This window comes from Mustelus asterias, chromosome 14, assembly GCF_964213995.1.
Source record: "Mustelus asterias chromosome 14, sMusAst1.hap1.1, whole genome shotgun sequence".
NCBI lineage: Eukaryota > Metazoa > Chordata > Chondrichthyes > Carcharhiniformes > Triakidae > Mustelus > Mustelus asterias.
In genome coordinates, this window is record NC_135814.1 from 51,653,708 (window position 1) to 51,672,772 (window position 19,065).

At 39.2% G+C, this 19,065-nt stretch overlaps 1 protein-coding gene across 1 annotated transcript in view; it reads right to left on the reverse strand.

Annotated features, from left to right (window-relative positions):
- Window positions 1-878: 878 nt before the first annotated feature.
- The window catches only part of gorasp2 (golgi reassembly stacking protein 2), a 41,699-nt gene continuing 23,512 nt past the window's right edge, over window positions 879-19,065 (reverse strand). The window contains exons 4-10 of the mRNA XM_078228362.1: window positions 15,664-15,750; window positions 14,589-14,719; window positions 13,772-13,904; window positions 11,895-12,006; window positions 7,212-7,301; window positions 6,487-6,606; window positions 879-3,205 (exon numbers count right to left, since the gene is read on the reverse strand). Of these exons, the coding sequence (XP_078084488.1) occupies window positions 2,880-3,205; window positions 6,487-6,606; window positions 7,212-7,301; window positions 11,895-12,006; window positions 13,772-13,904; window positions 14,589-14,719; window positions 15,664-15,750 (999 nt within the window). The 3' untranslated portion in view covers window positions 879-2,879. The remainder of the gene's footprint in view (window positions 3,206-6,486; window positions 6,607-7,211; window positions 7,302-11,894; window positions 12,007-13,771; window positions 13,905-14,588; window positions 14,720-15,663; window positions 15,751-19,065) is intronic.

Sequence of the window (19,065 nt, forward strand, 5' to 3'; positions counted from 1 at the left end):
ACTGTGAATGTGCCCAGAATCAAATTAGCAGCCCTGATTTTAGACTGTTCTGCAGGAATGGCACAGGTTCTGGCTGGATGCATTTTACAGTTCACCCCATCCTATTTTCCACCAAAGATCCTAGGTGGGTTAGGTTAAAAGCACGGGCATGGATTAGCACGATGAGTGGTAGTTACTGCTGGAGCAGACTCAATGGGCCAAAGGGCCTTTTCTGCACTGTACAACTACCTTGATCTTGACAAACTGTCCCATATCATAAACTACAAAATCAGAAATGCTTGCATCATGTAAAAGGCACTTTTTGAACACTCAAAATGACAAACCTTCAATTGTTCTAATAATCCAGTTTGCAACAGAAGTAGATAAACACAAAATTTCCCAATTATGAAACGTCTTTATATCAGTTGGAATTAAGCACTGTGGCACTGGAGTAAATTTTTATAAAAAGGTCAATTTTGTACATATACAGTGTACAAAGTAGCTAAAATTTAAACAATTAAAAAATCTAACCACAAACTATGTAAAAGAATGACACTGCCTACAATACACCCACAAAAATTTAAATTATTTGCTCATGAATGGTTTGCGAAAAGGCCCAGCTTGAAATGTATTCTCAAAATAGTTTCATTACCAATCATTGGGTACCTATTCTGAAAAAACCCAAACTCCTCTCAGAAATGTCCATGGTGATGACTAAATAAATTCTAGATTAATTTTAATATCATACATGTTGATTTAGAATGTGAAATGCATTAAATATGTAAAGTTAATTCATTCTAAAGATTCAGATGGATAGCTGAATAACCTAGATTATGAAGTCTTATATGTTAAACAAATACATTAATACCTGCAATGAATTGAGATCAAACAAGGAAAAACATGTTTCGGTAGTTCAATTTTATACAATGCAAAACAGAGTCATAAAAACAAAGAATGCAAATTTCGCTGGCATTCAGACACCTCTTGGACACTTGGAACACCTGAAGTACTCAATGTGCAGAAGTTGGCTTTTCTCTAATGAGTAAGATGCAATTGTTTGCATTATTGATGCTGTTAGTTTGCATCAAAGCAGATACTGCTTGAAACTGTATCTGCAGTATATTCAAATAGAAAGTTGTTGCTGTATAGATTCTATTACTACTGAATAATTATTCTTTTAAATGTCTATATGGGCAGATTAAGACAATTGTCTATCCACAGAATTCTATTCTACATCTAGTTTTGTAAAATGTTTTTACAGTAGAACACTAAATTTAAAGAATATTCATGCCATGTAATACAAGTAAAGTAAAACACCAAGCCACCTTATTTGGAATGGGGCACTAGCAAAGTTACAATTTTATTCCTTAAACTCATAACTAGATTTTTATTTCATATTACAACACAACTCATTTTTAAATCCACATCTTGCTTCCGACCAATACTAAGGTCTCACATTCCACTCTTTCTTAAAGTACTCGTTAGTTGTTACCCCATCTTCTCCAGTGTTTATGCTTTCTACTTCAACATATTTCAATCAAAATGTTAACAAGCTTCTCCTGCATCTATTTCTAAGAATGTTCCACATCCCTCAGCCTAGATATTAGCATAATTTAATTAGCTCCTGGCCTTAGTTAGCACCCATACACACATTCAACAACTCAGGGCAGGCAGGAGATACTAGAATTCACAATCCAGAAGTCAACTATCCGATCCACTCGCCTCAAAGCCCAGTGCCTCTAATAAAAGTAAGCTTACCTCCCCCCAAAATCTCCTCAAATCATTATCATACTAACAGGTTTGTCACAGCTTAGCCAGAACAAGCAATTTGAGATAAAATAGAAAAGCTTGGCTTGAAAATTACTTAGGATTAGTGGCGGAGATATTTTATCTTACAGAACTACACCAGCCCAATCTGCTTCCACAACATTTAAAACAAGTCTCTTCATCACTGCCTTACATGAAAGGACCCTCAATAATGTGTTCTTGCCTCATTCTTTTTCAACTCTAATGTAAGACCCTTATTTCTTTGAGGGGATCGAGATACCCAGTGCTAGTCACCAGCATTTTAAATGGTTAAACACATGTTTAAAACATTTCACATGATTACATTTATTCAAATACTGAATCTATTAGTGCTTTACATTCAAGAACTTCTACTTTTTTCATACCATGTCACTCATTTGAAATCCTGACAAAGTCACAGGGTTTCCAGATTATATACACAAAAGCAACATAGGATTTTGGCACAAGAGTTGACAAGGTAGCTTTTTTTAAAAATAGAATTTTCCTTCTATTCTGAAAAATACCAGTAGAATTTGAAACTGAATGAATTAGGACAAGCTTTCCAGGAGCATTTATTGCTAAATCATCTCTTTCAAATATATTCCCCGTTATGTTCACAGTGACACCTATTGGATTTCAGCTGCACATTAGCTTTCTCCTACATTATTCCCTTTCAATCATTAAAAACAGCAAGGTGCTTTAATGATACAGCACGTATTGACCTAGTGATCTGCAAATTGTATAGGCTAGAAAAGATTACAACCAAGATACCATCTATAGACGCAACAAATATGTAACTGAACAGCACACATGCTGTACCAGAAACAAACCTCAGCTGGAGAGGGGGAGTGGGAGAAGAGAGGTAATTGAATCTGTACTTGATAAAATAATTTATTTTCCATTTACATCAAAAGTAATCCCATTGCTTAACAATGTGGTAAACCATCCAACTGTATTAAAGGTATGTATTAACCTCATCCTTACAATTATGTACAATGTTTTAATGCTCCTTGAGATGTGATCATGCCAGTCTATCTTTTACAATGTTTTAATTTCAGAACATTCTGCAGCTGAATAAATACATTAATCAACTCCTGCTTTGAAAAGGTCTACAGTTAAGACTTAGAAGAAGCTTGTGCATCTGTGAAAACAGAAGATGGTTCTTTATTATTTGCATTAGGTGATGCAGTTGCTTGGATGTCAGCAGTTGTCATGGAAACAGTTGCAGAATCCAAGATGAGAGCAGGGGTTTGTTCAGCAGGCGGTGCAGAGGCAGAAACATGAAAACCACCTCCTCCTGGAGAGGGGGCTGAAACTGTTTCAGTTAGACCAGCCTTTGCCTCAGTAATTAAGGGTGATTGCGAGGGAAACATGGTGGGCATTGTTAGAGGGGGCAGTCCAGGAAGAGTTACTGGCGGCAGCTGAGCAGCTGATGGAAAACCTAGGAGAAAAAAACATAATAATTACTTCATATTTTACACACTCCAATTTGAAAAAGATTTTGCAGCATAGTGGCACTGCAGCTGAATCTATAACTATTCCATGATGATATTCAGAGAATGGAAATTGACACATGGATATTTTAAAAGCAAAAGCTTTTGCTTTTAAAAAAAGGCTGATCTGGTTGTGTGGGGTTTGCACATTCTCCCCATATCTGCGTGGTTTTCCTGTAGGTGCTCCAGTTTCCTCCCACAGTCCAAAGATATGCAAGTTAGGTGGACTGACCATACTAAATTGCCTTAGTGTCCATGGATGTGTAGATTAGGGGAATTGGCAGGGTAAATGTGTGGGGTTATGGGGATAGGACAGGGAGTGCACTTGAGTAAGTCAGTGGCCTCCTTCTGCACTGTAGCAATTTTATGATTCTAACAGAAAGTAGTTTCCAATAAAGCAACGATAGTGCATGTCCTCTTGAGGCACCCTGACACATTAACATGTTTTTCAAATTCTGTTCATGGGATGGGAGTGCCATTTGCAAGGCTAGAATTTATTGCCAATCCCTAACTGCCCTTCAGAAGGTGGTGGTGAGTCTATTTGGAGTACATGGACCCACAATGCTGTTTAGGAAGGGAGTCCTAGTGACAGAAAAGAACGATGATATAGTTCCAAGTCAGGATGGTGTGCAACTTGAGGGGAACTTGCAGACAGTGGCATTCGCATAAATCTGCTGCTCTTGTGCTCAGGTGGTATAGGTCATGAGTTTGGAAAGTGCTGCTGAAAGAGGCCTGGCAAGGTGCATCTTGTGGATGGTACACACTGTTGCCACTGTGCGCCAATAGTGTTGAGTGAATGTTGAGATTGTGGATGGGACACTGATTAAAAATGCTGCTTTATTCAGCATGGCTTTGAGCTTGGGTGTTGTCAGAGCTATATTCATCCATTATTTCATCACATTTCTGACTTGTGCCAGGTAGATGGACAGGCTCTGGGCATTTAGGGTATGAGTTATTCACCACAGAATTCCAAGTCTCTGACCTTATTAGTAGCCACAGTATTTATATAGCTAGTCCAGTTAAGTTACTGAACAATAGTAATCACGAGTGTTGATGGTGGGTGATCCAGTGATGATAACATAATTATACATAATTGATAGATGGCCAGATTTTATTTTGGGGATTTGGAGATGTTACTATTTGTGTGGCATGAAAGTTACTTGCCACTTACCAACCCAAGCCTGAATGCTGCCCAGGTCTTGCTGTGTGTAAGCATGGATTGCTCAAGTGTCTGAGGATTTGTGAATAGTACAGAATATTGTGCAATCATCAGTGAAAATCCCCACTTCTGACCTTGTGACAGAAGGAAGGTCTTTGGTGGAGCAGCTAAAGATGCTTGTGTCTTGGGAGCTAACCTGAGGAACTCCTGAGATGATTGACTTGCAACAACCACGACCATTTCCCTTTGTACTAGATATGACTCCAAAAGGCCGAAACCCTACCACCTCGCCTGCCGCGGAACGGAAATCTCTGTTGGCCTTGGGCAGGATTTTACGATCTCGCCCGTGCGAGGCCAGAAAATCCCACCCATAGAGTCCTCTCCCTGGCACCCACTAACTTCAATTTTGCTAGTACTCATTGATACCAAACTCAGTCAAATGCTGCCTTGATGTCAAGGGCAGTCACAATCAGCTCGCTTCTTAATTTCAATTGTTTTATCCATGTTTGGCCTAAGGTTGTAATGAGGTCTGGAGTTGAGGGAATCAACTGAACATCAGCAAGTTGTTGCCGAACAAGCATTGCTAGATAGCACTGTCAATAACACCATCCATCACTTTGCTGATTGTGAGTAGCAATTGGCTGTTTTGGATTTGTCTTGCTTTTTGCAAGCAGGGCATTCCTGTGCAATTTTCCACATTGTTGAGCAGATACCAGTGTTGTTGCTGAACTGGAACAGCTTGGCTAGGGGTGCAGCTGGAGCCAAATACTTCAGTATAGCAATCAGTATGTTGTCAGGGTCCATAGCCTTCAAATTATTCAGTGGCGTAAACATTTTCTTGAGATCTCAATTGGAGGGAACTGAATCTACTGAAGGCCAGCATCTGTGATGCTGGGAATCTTGGGAGGTGGCTGAAATGGATCACCCACTCAACACTGCCGACTGCAAATGTTTCAGCTTGGTCTTTTGCGCTGACATGCTGGGCTCACCCATCATAGAAAATAGGGATATTTGTGAAACCTCCTCCTCCTGTTAGCTATTTAATTGTACACCACCATTCATGACTGTGTTGTAGCTTCACCAGGTTGGTACTGCATTTTAGACATGCCTGCTGCTGCACCTGGCATGGTCTCCTGAATCCACTGCCTTGAATGCAACAGTAGAGTGAGGCATATGACAGGTCATGAAGTTACAGATTGTGGTTGAACACTATTCTGCTGATGTCCCAAAGGACCACATGGATGTCCAGTTTTGAGTGTCTACATCTGTTCTAAATCTATCCCATGTAGCACTTTGGTAGCATCACAATACATAGAGGATAAGCTCGTGAAGATGGGACTTTGTCACCACAGGGACTATGGGGTGCTGACTCCTACAAATACTGTCATGGACCGATGTATCTATGGCAGGTAGACTGGCAAGGGTGAGGTCAAGTAGGATCTCCCCTGGTTGCCTCTTGCACCACCTGTCATATACCCAGTCTGGCAGATATGTCCTTCGGTACTCATCCAACTCTGTGGTTATGCTACTGAGCCACTCTTGATGGTGAGACACTGAAGTCCCACAATCACAGTGCCTTTGCTACCCTCAATCTTCCAAGTGATGGTCAACATGGAGGAATATTGTCTCATCAACTGAGGGAGGGAGTGGATTGTGATCAACAGGAAGTTTCCTTGTTCTTGTTTAACCCAATGCAGTGAGAGTTCATAGAGTCTGGAGTCAATTTGGAGGACTCAGGGCCACTCTCTTCCTACTATATACCACTGTCTTCACTTCTGGTGCGTCCAATCTGTTATCCAAATTAGGATTTCAGATTTTTGGCATTGGTTGAAGGAGTGGGAAAAAACAAACTGCCCTATTAAATTACCCAGTGATTTGTACAAGATCACCACCAGTAACGGCTTTGCAATATTCACAAATACAGAATGGTGGGTAGCATATGGAGATTTTTTTTTTAATGGAAAAGAACAGAAATCATGAGATGATTATATTCTAAATATTTCCCACTTAAAAATGAAAATAGCTCAATTTTAAGTGATTATTCAGATTGGATAAAGGGCATTTACATACCAGCGGGGGGAGGTATCACACCTATTCCTGGTAAGGTCACTGGAGCAAGGTTTTGTAGGGTGATATTCAAGTTGGGTAGGTTGGGCAAATTTGGAAGTCCTCTTGATAATGGCATTAAACCTGCAAATATCGATAAATTGCATCTAATAATCAATGTTAACAATGTGAAGGATGCCATATATGTGGCACCTCTTTCAGAAAAACTAGAGTACTTATATTACCATTAATTTTTGTTCAAATAGAAACATACACACATTAATAAAAGCAAAATACTGATACTTAATTCATTGCATTTAAAATTTACTTTTCAAAAGATGAGCAGCAATTAAAAATTCATAACATTGTCAACCACATTTAAAAATTACTTTTAAATTGTTGAAACAAGTTACATGCCAACTTATAAAATAAATTGACTCACTGCATCAAGTCCATTTAAGTGATACCAATGAGTCTGTGTTATTGGTTAGAGCATGGAGTTGGTGTTGAAGTGAGAATACTTTCAAGCTCCATGTTAGCCAGAAATGTGCATAATCAATATTCACCCAGTGGTCCTTATTTTAAATAAATTGTTTTGTGTCAGTGGAAGTTCCAGCCCGACACATTTTGACAATATATTATGAAGGACATCGCCAAACTGTTTTGCAGTAAAAGTTTTTTTAACATCCAAGTAGAAAACAAAGTTTTCCTCCAACATCATACCAATTTATTTTTCTTCTGAGACTTACCAGGTAAGGTGGGATCAGTATTTATATTTGTCGGTACTGCACCTGGGGATGAATTCACAGATGAAGGCAACAACGGAACCGTTGGAACACCTTACAAAAGTTTAAAAAAAAAATCAGAAATTTACTAAAGTCTCAATGTTTTGAGCAAAAACAACTACTGATTCCCAGAATCTTCTGCAACAGAATAAATAGGAAAAACAAAGCCTTATGAAATATGCAGGATACTTCCATAGAAATGTGTTACTCTTACACCAGATATATCTAATAGGTAGAAATTGCAAGCTTTGTCCAAAAATAACTGCTGAAGGAAATAAGAAAATTTACAGTTAATAGGTATTCTTCAGCAGACATGGGGTGGCACGGTGGTGAGCACTGCTGCCTCTCAGTGCCAGGGATCTGGGTTCAATTTCCAGCTCGAGTCACTGTCTGTGTGGAGTCTGCACGTTCTCCGTGTCTGCATGGGTTTCCTCCCACAGTCCAAAAGTCGTGCTGGTTAGCTGCATTGGCCATGCTAAATTCTCCCTCAGTGTACCCGACTAGGGAATTTTCACAGTAACTTCATTGCGATGTTAATGTAAGCCTACTTGTTACACTTTAAAACTCATTCCTTTTTCTAATAAGCTGGAAAATCATAAATAATTCTGCATTGTTGGTTCAGTGAACAAAATATAGCAGTGTAAACTTTCACTGGTACACTGGAGCTTATGTATCACGGTTGGCTCAGCTGTACTGGACAGCAGAAAGACGACTAGGAAAGCAAATTGATGGGGGATTCTATAGTTAGGGTTACGGTACAGGGTCAAAGATCAACAAAGTACAGCACAGGAACAGGCCCTTCAGCCCTCCAAGCCTGTCACAATCAGGATGCCCTAACTAAAAAAAAACCTTCTCCCTCACTCGTCATGGATGTCATAGCGTGGTTGCAAAAAAGCTCCAAGGGGGAAGAGTGAACAGTCACCCATTCAAGTTCCAAATTGGTACCAACAACAGTAGAAAATGAGGCGAAGGCCTGCCGGCAGATTGCAGGGAACTAGTGTCCTTGTTAATGCCAGAGACCAGCCTGCCATCGAGCAAGCAGATCTTCCAAAACTGCTCCAAAATCAGTGTTCAGGAAGCTGGCGGAATTATGCCACAAAGTTAGCTATGGATTGACCTGCCTTTTGAAAATGGTTATGAAATTCGAATCTTTGAACAATCACCGAGGGCTTCAGATTATGGCGATTTGGGACCTATGCCCAGTCCTTCGCTCATTGAACTCCAACTGCTGCAAAGCTAGCCATGGTGCTGCCAACTTGAAATTCTGTCCACAGAACCCCTAAAGTAAAGAGACCATCTGACCCATCGAGTCTGCATCGACTCTCCTAAAGAGCATCCCACTCTGGCCTTGCCCTTTGCCCTACCCCCATAACCCCACGCATTTACCAGGGCTAAACCACCTAACCTGCAAATCCTTGGACTGTAGGAGGAAGCTGGAGCACCCAGAGGAAACTTACACAGACACAGGGAAAATGTGCAAACTCCACTCAAGGCCAGAATCGAACCTGGGTCCCTGGTGCTGAGAGGCAGCAGTGTTAACCACTGTGCTGCCCATCGAATAAATTCGCAAAGAAACTAGCTACTTGCTGTACGCAACCATATTGCCACGCTGAACAAAGAAACTTCACTTTTTTCCCCTTCCGTTTCTTCCTCATCGCCAAAAATGTGGTAACTCAAGTTCACAAATAAGGTAGTCAAACGTGGTGTTAAACTTCTTAAATGAAGATGATCCTTCTTTTAACAAAACAGTAGTAAACAAAAGAAAACAGGAGCACTAGAAAACCGATCTGGACTCTCTTGCAGACAGAAGCCCCTCCCAAGCGTCACACATGCTCAGAAGGGAGAAAGTCTTATAAGAACACTCTTAGTATCACCTATTGAAGATTACTGGCAAAAGAATCAGAGATGATAGGAGGAAAAACTTATTTACATGCTGAGTGGCTAGAACCTGCAATACACTGCCCAGTATGTGGTCGGAGGTAGATTCAATTGTGGTTTTCAAAAGGAAATTGGAAAATGACCTGAAGAGAAAAGGTTTGCAGGGCTAGATAAAAGGTGTGCAGGGCTAGATAAAAGGTGTGAGGAATGAGATAAGCCGAATAGCTCTAGAGAGCCAGCACAGACACCAATGGGCCAAACGGCCTCCTTTGACATTACCATTCTATGACAGTGCATAGAAAAGGCAAGGTCTTAACAGTATTGTTACTGCAATTTCACTAAAGCAACACTATTTTGGTATTGTGTATTTTCAAATATGAAAGGTACAGAGCACTACTGCTGCAGAATTTGTTCTTTTAACAGATCTTTGGAGGTTATTTTGAGCTATACATCATGTGGATGAAGTACTAGTGATGCTATTAGTAGCAAAAACTGTGTGAAGTAATTGTGTACAACATTATGGCTTACTGATACAATTTACCTTTTCTTTTTCCCCCTAAAGCTCATCAGTACACAAACAAACCTGGTGGCTACACTGTGACAACAATGTCTTGAGCTGTTTTGCCTGTAATGAAGTTAACGTACTGCATAATATATTTATATAAAAATGAAATTTCTTCCCAGCTAACAAACAAAATAGTACTCTATTACATTGCTACCTCAAGTATTACGGAATGAATGGGATCTTCCAACGTAGCTCCGAAACTGATTTCTTATCTAACCATTCAGGAAAATGCTTTATTCCCATATTTGGAAATTCACACCAACAGGAAATATATGAATAGAACTCAGTTGGTCAAATTATGCTATATGATGAATATGCTAAAAATGTTTCTATGTACTGCATTATAAAGTGTAATAAATGTAAATATTTTAATGAGAGCAAACTTATGTTCATAAAGAGTTCCCACCAGGGGCAGGGTGTTTGGAAAGAGTAGAGAAATCAAGTTATTTTCTGTGGAAATATTTTGCTTTGCTGTCAAAGCAGTTCCTCGTTTCCCATTCCAAGCACTGATTTCAGTGAAACACATGGGCAGCACAGTGGTTAGCACTGCTGCCTCACAGTGCCAGGGACCCAGGTTCAATTCCAGCCTTGGGTGACTGTGTGGGGTTTGCCCGTTCTCCCAGAGTCTGCATGGGTTTCCTCTGGGTGCTCAAGTTTCCTCCCACAGTCCATAGATGTATGGATTAGGTTGATCGGCCATGCAATTTAGCTTTCCCCTTAGTGTCGGGGAATTAGAAGGGTAAATATGTAGGGTTATGAGGATTGGGCCTGGGTGGGATTGTCATTGGTGCAGGCTCAATGGGCCAAATGGCCTCCTTCTGCACTGTTGGGATTCTATGAGAACAAGATGACCTTCACTGTGACTACAGTTGTGAACTATTCCCTTAAAGGGGATTATTGCTCGAGGAGAGAATGGAGAAGAAATACTCCCAAAATTCACCCCCACAAAGATTGTTTGATAATTGAAAAGTTGCTTCTATTTCTGTGCTTCTGGCAGTACAGAGAAAAAAAATGATAAAGCTCACTTGAGATGCCTGATGGGTCCGTACACAATCAATCCAAACAGGATTAGCATCTTTCTTGTACTAATTTGCTAATTCAGATGATCAAATGTAAGTAAATTACAAATGCAATAATCTTTTCATAACTTTTTCAGAGAAGAAAATGAGGAATAAGTCTCTTTAAATGTTGCATTTTAAAGAAAACCATAATCATGCTAATTTTAAATAGTTCCGAGATGATAGGTAGTTAAGATACTCAATCTATCTTTGATTTTTCCTCAATCCAAAAAATGTTGCTAGCTTGTCTCAGTAATTGCTAAACTCCTCTCGCTCAGTGTAGGGGCAGTTACAGACCCTGGCTGCTCAGCAGAGGGTCTGGCAGGTGCAAAGCATTAGAGTGTGAACAGTGAGACTGAAACAGACAAAGGCAGAGGATTTTGAAACAATGCTTCTGTCTGTCAGGCAACTAAAGGTTATGAGAATAGACACCAGTAAGTTTGTCAAGCAAGACAATACATTAATGTGGAGAAATGTGGTGTGCTCATTATATTTGTATTATGGAAAGTTGTACAAATTGAACAAAGTGAACCTGATTATAACTTGTATGTTCATGAGCTGTGAAGTAAATAATATTGAGCTTCATCTCACCAGGTGTTCACTTGGTCTGACTCGAGAGATTGAAGCAGTACATATGAATGGCACAGTATTTGATTCAGGGCATAGAGACAGATACACCACAGTCACAAATCCCCCCCAAAGATTCTCTTGTGCAAGTAGATATAAGAAAGTGAGTCAATTCCATAAAAAATGGCTGGACTATTTATGGGGTGACAATGCCACTAAACCAAAGAATACTTCTAAAACAGGTCTCAATTTATAATAGTAAGTGTGGTATGACTCCCAATATTTTACATGAGCAATGATGTGAAATAAGGAATGGCAAACGTGCTAATCCCTGCACAGATAACAAGAACAGCTGCAGTTGGACTCATAGGGTCGAGTCATCCGAGTGGGTCTTTTCTGATTAAGGAACTCAAAATAATGAGCAGTCCAGAAGTTTTAGAAGAACACAGCTTGAATGATCTTCAGGTTGGCATATCACAAGCTCTCAGCGGCACAGGAAAGATTTTGAATGCAAGTATTAGAGAGTGAGGTTTTTTGAAAATAAATTTCAGTACTTGTGTAAATGCTATTGATTCCTACCTGTATTAAGAACACTGTTAACAGAAGGGGGAGCAGTACCCAGTGAAAGTCCTGATAATCCCTGCTGGAGGTTGGCTGTAGCAGATGATGAGGTAACAGCAGACAGCTGGACCTACAAAGATAAAAGTGCTTATATTCAACAAATTAACTCAAACCCAAAATTGCAGCGAATTACACTTAGTACAAAATTTAAAAGCACACCACCACATTTATTACAGAAATAAACACAATGGCTCGGATTTTATGGTAGTAATGACGACAAACAGTCACGCCTCAAAAAAGACAGCAATATCTGGAGTCCATATGCACATCAAATATTAAATTGCTGTCAAAGATTCTATACTTCCTTCCCTATTGTGTGCACCGAAATCCCACCCCACACCGAAATCAAATAGAAATCACTGAACTATGAAAACTTGTCCTTTTACTCTATTAGTCTCGTAGAAAACCTCTTGAAATATTACACCTTTTTGAATGAGGTATAACCCAGGTTTTTACGGCAAACTAAGTTCAGAAGTAAGTTCATAATTACTTCTGATCAGCCTCACTGGCCTTGGAGAGTCAGTTTATGTGAAAGGTCAATTTTGTTTTGAAAGTTTGCTATTTCAGCTGCTATGGGGAAAAAGGTGGAGGATTGGCACTGGGTAAACTGTTCTTGATGACAACCATCATGGACATGGAGGCTGAATGGCCTCTCTGTGCTATAACCATTCTAATCAGTTAACCGCAATCCCATATGTATGTCCCAATCATCTATTTTGCTCTTCACAAAATTTTAATTAGAAGTTTAATAATTCAGTGCAATTTACTTCCTAGATTGCTGCCTGCGAGAATACTTCAATGTGATTGGCTGCCTACTCTGTTTAATGATATCACTGTTGCTAAACATCTGAAGATCTCCTGCTTTGCTGTCAGATTCAAACGGACATTGTGAAAGGAGGTGTCCATGGCACAGATTGGCAGGTTTTTGTGTGTGTGGCTTTGAGCTCAGTGGTGAGCACTGCTTTGCCACTGATCACAAAATTGGAGCCAATATATTGAAACCTTTTAGTTCTGAAGTAAAGTCACATGGACTCAAATGCTAACACTTGTTTCTTTCTCCAGGGATGTTGTCAGACTTGTTGGGTGGGATTTTCTGGCCACGTTTACCCCAAGGCCTGAAATTCCTGTCCGAGGTCAATGGACCTTTGCATGGTCTGCCGAATTTTCTGTCTCACCCGCTACAATTCCTGTGGCAGGCGGGACAGGAAAATTGCACCCGTTATGTTTTTCCAACGTTTTTGGTTTTTTTCCTCCAGATTTCCAGCATCCATGGTGTTTTGCTTTTATCTAAAACTTTGGTAATTTTTAGCATATTCAAATTGCTTTATGCAATAGCCCTCTGGGAATCAGCACAGTGGAAATTTCCAATTTTTATTTGCATAAAATAACATGAATATTAAAAGCCAAGCAAAAAATAATTTTGTAGACCGATCATAATTACAGGAATGATATTTTCAGCAAGAATGGGCAGAATAATTGAAACACAAGCACATTCTAAAAAATAACACCAGATTAATGCCAGAAATGTAGGTATGACTGGATAACTATCTAGTGCACAAATAAATCTCCACTTGAGTTCTGTCAACTATTCTTTAAATTCATTTTTTCACAAGTGTGAATTACATTAATTCTCAATTCAAATGAAAAATGTCTACAAGCTTTTCTACCTCAAAGATATACAGCTTTTCATCAATTGAAATAGCCAACTGAAATCCTTGTAATAGTCTTTTAATTTTTTTTTACATTAAAATGCAATTCCACATCAAAGTAAAACCAAACGTTTCAACAAAATAAACATTTCTTTCAATGAAGCTTCAAGATAAATCAAATTTTACCTCTGTGAAACCATCTTTTAATGGACTGGCTGGTGTACCTGGTTGCTGTCCCGGAAGACTTATTTTTTTACCCTCTGCAAATGGACGGGTTGGAATTCGATGCAAGTAGCCATATCCAATCCCACAACCTAGGCTTAAAACAATTTGTGTATGTTATTCACCAAATTCTAGAGAAACAAAAAAAAAAGCTGGAACTAGTTAGCAGTCTGCTAGCATTGGAAAAGTGAATAGATAGGTCTCCACCTATCCAAAAATATTCCATCCACCCAAAATGTGCTAGCGACAAGGAAAAGGGTTTCTACCAAAGTCTCTGCCTCACAGTGCCAGGGACCCAAGTTCGATTCCCGGCTTCGGTCACTGTCTGTGTGGAGTTTGCACATTCTCCCCATGTCTGCATGGGTTTCCTCAGGGCACTCCGGTTTCCTCCCACAGTCCAAAGATGTGCAGGTTAGGTGCGTTGGCTGTGCTAAATTCTCCCTTAGTGTACCCGAACAGGTGCTGGAATATGGCGACGAGGGGATTTTCACAGTAACTTCATTGCATTGTTAATGTAAGCCTAATTGTGACTAATAAATAAACAAAACTTTTAAACTTTTGTTTCTTTGCATCTGTTCATGTAAAAGCTCGCATTTATTGCTCATTCCTAAAAACCCTTCAGAAGCTGATGGTGAGACAGCTTCTTGAACTGCTGCTGTTTATGTAGTGTAAATACATCCACACTGCAGTCTGAACGCTATGGACAGGATACTTGTGTCCAAAACTTCCTGGTTTCATTTCAGATTTGAATTCTTTCCCTTAAAATGAGTTTGCATCTTACCTGCCTTCCCCACCCCATGTAGTATTTGGTGTGATAACTACTTCTCGGCAGTTATCAGTGTCTGTATTGTAGACATATAGCTTCAAAGGTTTCCCTTCGTGTGTCTCTATCAGAGAGAAGAGATCTTCAGACTAGGGAGAAGAAATTAACGTATTAGTAAATGTTATTTTCTGGATCCATTCAATACACGTACAAAAACAGATAAGCAAAGTATGCTGATAAGAACATAGATATGTAGCACTTGTGTAGGAAATACTAGAATTCACTAATTTATGGTCTTTAAATTTTAAGCAGGTTATTTGCAATTCAGTTTGAAAATTTATTTAGGAACGAAATGGAGTGTCAGCATAACTAAGTGGAATTCCCTGCGCAGAGGAGGCAGTCGTATTGTCACTGGACTAGGGTCAGAGACTCAGGGTAATGCTCTGGGAACCTGGGTTTGAATTCCACTATGGCAGATGGTAAAATTTGAACTCAATACAAATCTGGAATTAAAAGTTTAAATGATGACCATGAAACCCATTGTCGTAAAAACCCATCTGGTTCACTAATGTCCTATAGGGAAGGAAATCTGTCATCCTTACTTAGTCTGGTCTACATATAACTCCAGATCCACAACAATGTAGTTGACTCTTAATTGCCCTCAGGGATAGGCAATAATTGCTGGCCCAGCCATAGACGCACACATTCCATGAACGAATAGAATTAAAAAAATATGCAGGTGCCCCAATATTTCACTGATATGCACATTTAAGCTTGTTGCCCTTTTTCACAAAGGGAAAAATATGGGTATTTTGAAGAGACATGCATAATTTCTTAAGTTAAAAAAGGCATTCATGGTTTTTAAACCTGAAAATTCTCCCTTCAGAAAGAAAGTAAAATTCCAATCTCGATACATAAAATACTGTAAATGCATGCAGCTTCTCAAACCAATGCAGAATCTTTATATTGCTGTTGTATGGTTACAGAAAATCATTTATGTCAGAATAATCAAATTTTGATAGTTAGAAATAACGTAGAAGGTATCTCCATAGGTTTTATCAAAACTTGAATCCATATTATCTGTTCAATTTACCTCATTCATGACAGTATCAGCTCCAATTATATAGTCTGTGTGAGGTCGAAGACCAGCTAGTGCTGCTGGAGAATTTGGTTCCACTTCCTGGTTAAAAAATAAGCATATGATAACAACTATTTTAATTGTGTAGTTACTGAAAAATAAATGATCCTTCTGATATTGAACTCAAGAACAAGTTACTCCAAAACCTGTCCATGCTTTAGTGGAAATCAAAATGCATTTAGAATCAGTCCAACTAAACAAGGAATTTGCAAACGCATCAAAATACTGCAATCTACAAAGGTTTTCATTGTTGCAACTAAAGGTTTGAATAATTTGGTTCTAATAATCAAAAATTAATTTTATTAGTTTTCTAGGTTAACGAGTTGTGTGTAAAATACATACCAGATTTCAATGGTTTGTGACAGATCTAGATAATTACGCACCAGATTTCAGTGGCCTGTCACATTAAAGAATGGATCGGCTGGATGGATCCTGTACTGGCTGAGGTTATTCATGAAGGCCCTGCCTTCTTAACCTTGCCCCTCGCTTGAGTTGTGGCGTTTCTCAAGTTAAATCACCACCAGTCAGTTCTCCTGCTCAAAGGGAAGAGCAGCCTATGGTCATCTGGGACTATGCCGACTTTACCTTTATACCTAAAAGATGGATCATTTCACCTAAACTACCAAATGACACAAAAATTTCAGCATGCTTACTTCAGTGCCGTTGTTTAAAATTTGGGGGTAAATTAATGGCACTGACCTTGAATATTAGTAAAACTTCAGCTGAAACCTTATCCTGAAATTGTCAAAACGACACATTCAACTCAATTCCAAATCAAGGTCATGAAAGGACCTAAATATGAGGATTTTCAATACAGTCTGGTGAACGGATAAACAAGTCAACAAGATCTTGGGCAATGGATCGGCAGCATTTATTGCAGAATACAAAATGTGTGTTCAGGACAAATTGAGGATTAGCGAGGGAAGCAGATGCTAGGTCAGGAAAGAGAGCATGGAGGCAACAAAAACTTGGGTCAGTTGCAAATGGCATTTATACTGGAAGCTGAAGATCATGGCTATGATCTTCCAAGTATTGAACTTGGAAGAAGTTAAGACCCATACAAGACTGGACACTAGATAAGTTGTGCGACAGTAGAGGCAGTCCAGGTAACAGATGCTGGAAAGGTTGAGGTAGGCATCTTCACAATACATGTGAACACTGACTGCATATCGGTGGATTATAATTGCTGAGAAGAATTGTGTAGATGAGGAAGATGAGTAGACCAAGAGTAGATGTTTTTAGGAACACCAGACGTGAGCAGGAGAAGACATTTGGTTAGGGTGGAGTGAAACCATACTGGATAATGGAGGAGAGATGTAGATGACCATGGAATGGTTCTCTATTTTGAATGATGCAAAGCACAGAGAAGATCATTTGTGACTATGGTTTGAGCCCATTATTTAGTTTTCTTTCTCCAACTGTTGGGTCTAGGAAAATGAGCTAATAAACTAAAATACAATTTTAACTTAAGTCCTCTACTTAGAATGCAGTAGCTTATTTGAAATGGTCGGATGCACTTTGGCCAATACATTCTCTGCTCCCATGATCTATTTGGGTAGGCATTTAAGAATATTGAAAAATAGGGAAGATGCTCTTCATTAAATTTCAGGAGCTTCCTATAGCACTCGGTTTATATTCATGCATGTTCATATTACAAATTTCAGATCCAAATGGGTTAATGATGAGGCAATGGAAATTATTCATGGCAGGACAAATAGATGTTCCCTAGTTTCAAAACAACAGTAAGAGAAATTAAATCACTGGTCACTAAAAATAAATTTAAGGGAGACAGGAGGCATATTTTACAATCAAAGAAATTAACAGTACAAAAAACAAAATACTGTGGATGCTAGAAATCAGAAATAAAAACAAAAAAATGCTGGAAATACTCAGGTCAGACAGCATCTATGGAGAGGGAAACAGAGTTAATGTTTCAGGTCGAGATGATTTTTCATCAGAATTGAACTTCAACTTTACTGACAAGCATGTTATTGACACTTTATCAAACATCCTTTGGAAGTCCATGAACACATCAACCGTTTTCCTCTCATGTATCTTATCAAAAATCCTAATCAAATTAGTTAAATAAGATTTGCCCTTAAAAAAATGCATGCCTGTTTCCTGGGTTAATCGACATTTTGTCCAAGTGACTTAATTTAGTGCTAGATTGTTCCTAAAAGCATGTTCCTCCTTATTGCCCAAAACCAAATCCAAGAATGTACTTGTACCCTCCCCTCCAGAAAATGTGTCCTTCTACCTTTCCCATTAATTAGTGGTCTTTAGAAGAGACCCAGTAGTGTAATGGTACTTCTAATATTTCTTAGCTCTAACCCAACAGATTCGGTTCTTGACCCCTCTAGGACATCCTCTTTCGCCAACACCATTGTTATCCTTAATCAGTCCCCTCCTCTTTTCTTCACTTCCCCATCTTCTCTAAATACCTTCTATCCTGAAGATTTAGTACCTGGCCCTATTGTCTTTTGTGTCAGTTCTCTGTTATTGCTACAACATCATCTTCCTGCATCTGCAGCCCACCAACCTTACTTACCACATCCATGCATTCAGATATATGCACAGTAAACTCAACTTAGACCAGATTTCATTGCCTACTCCCTTCTCTCCATCCAATGCCGTACAATTTCTAGAGCCTGTCTCTTTCAACTCTTTGTGCACCCTGTTTTTCCTCCTGAATGTTATCTCTTGGTTCTCTCCCCTTCTCTAATAGCACCAGCAAACTGTTCCAAAAGGACATTTGTCCCTACTCTATGCAGGAGCAACCAGTCCAGTCTGTTCATTTCCTATCTCCCCATAACCAGTGCCAGGAATCTAAAACCCTCTCTCACCATCTCTCCAGTCGAACAATACATTTCACTGCGTACCATACATGTGACAATAATAAACCAAATCAAATCACCACCTCAACCCTCCTACTTGGAAGATGTGTGGCACACAATCATGACTTGGAAACATCATCATTCCGGCGTCATCGCTGGGACAATATCATGGAACTCCCGCTTTAACCGTGGGATTACGAACACATAGTCCATTCAAGAAGATGGATCACCATCACCTTCTCAAGGGCCATTAGGATGGACAACAAATATCCCGCAAGCGAACATCCCACGAATAACTTTTTTAACTTGAAATTATCCCCATAAATTTAATGCAATAAAAAGTATTTGTAATAACAGAAGCAATTGCTTCTGACCACTTCCATGTAAGATAACTAATTAAGGTGTTAATTTTTAAAACTGTTTCTCTCTCCATCCATCCACAAGATGCTTCAACAACTTTAAAATTGTTGCCAAAGATAGTTGATATTATTGAGATAGTTGCACTTAAATTTGCTTATTTTTA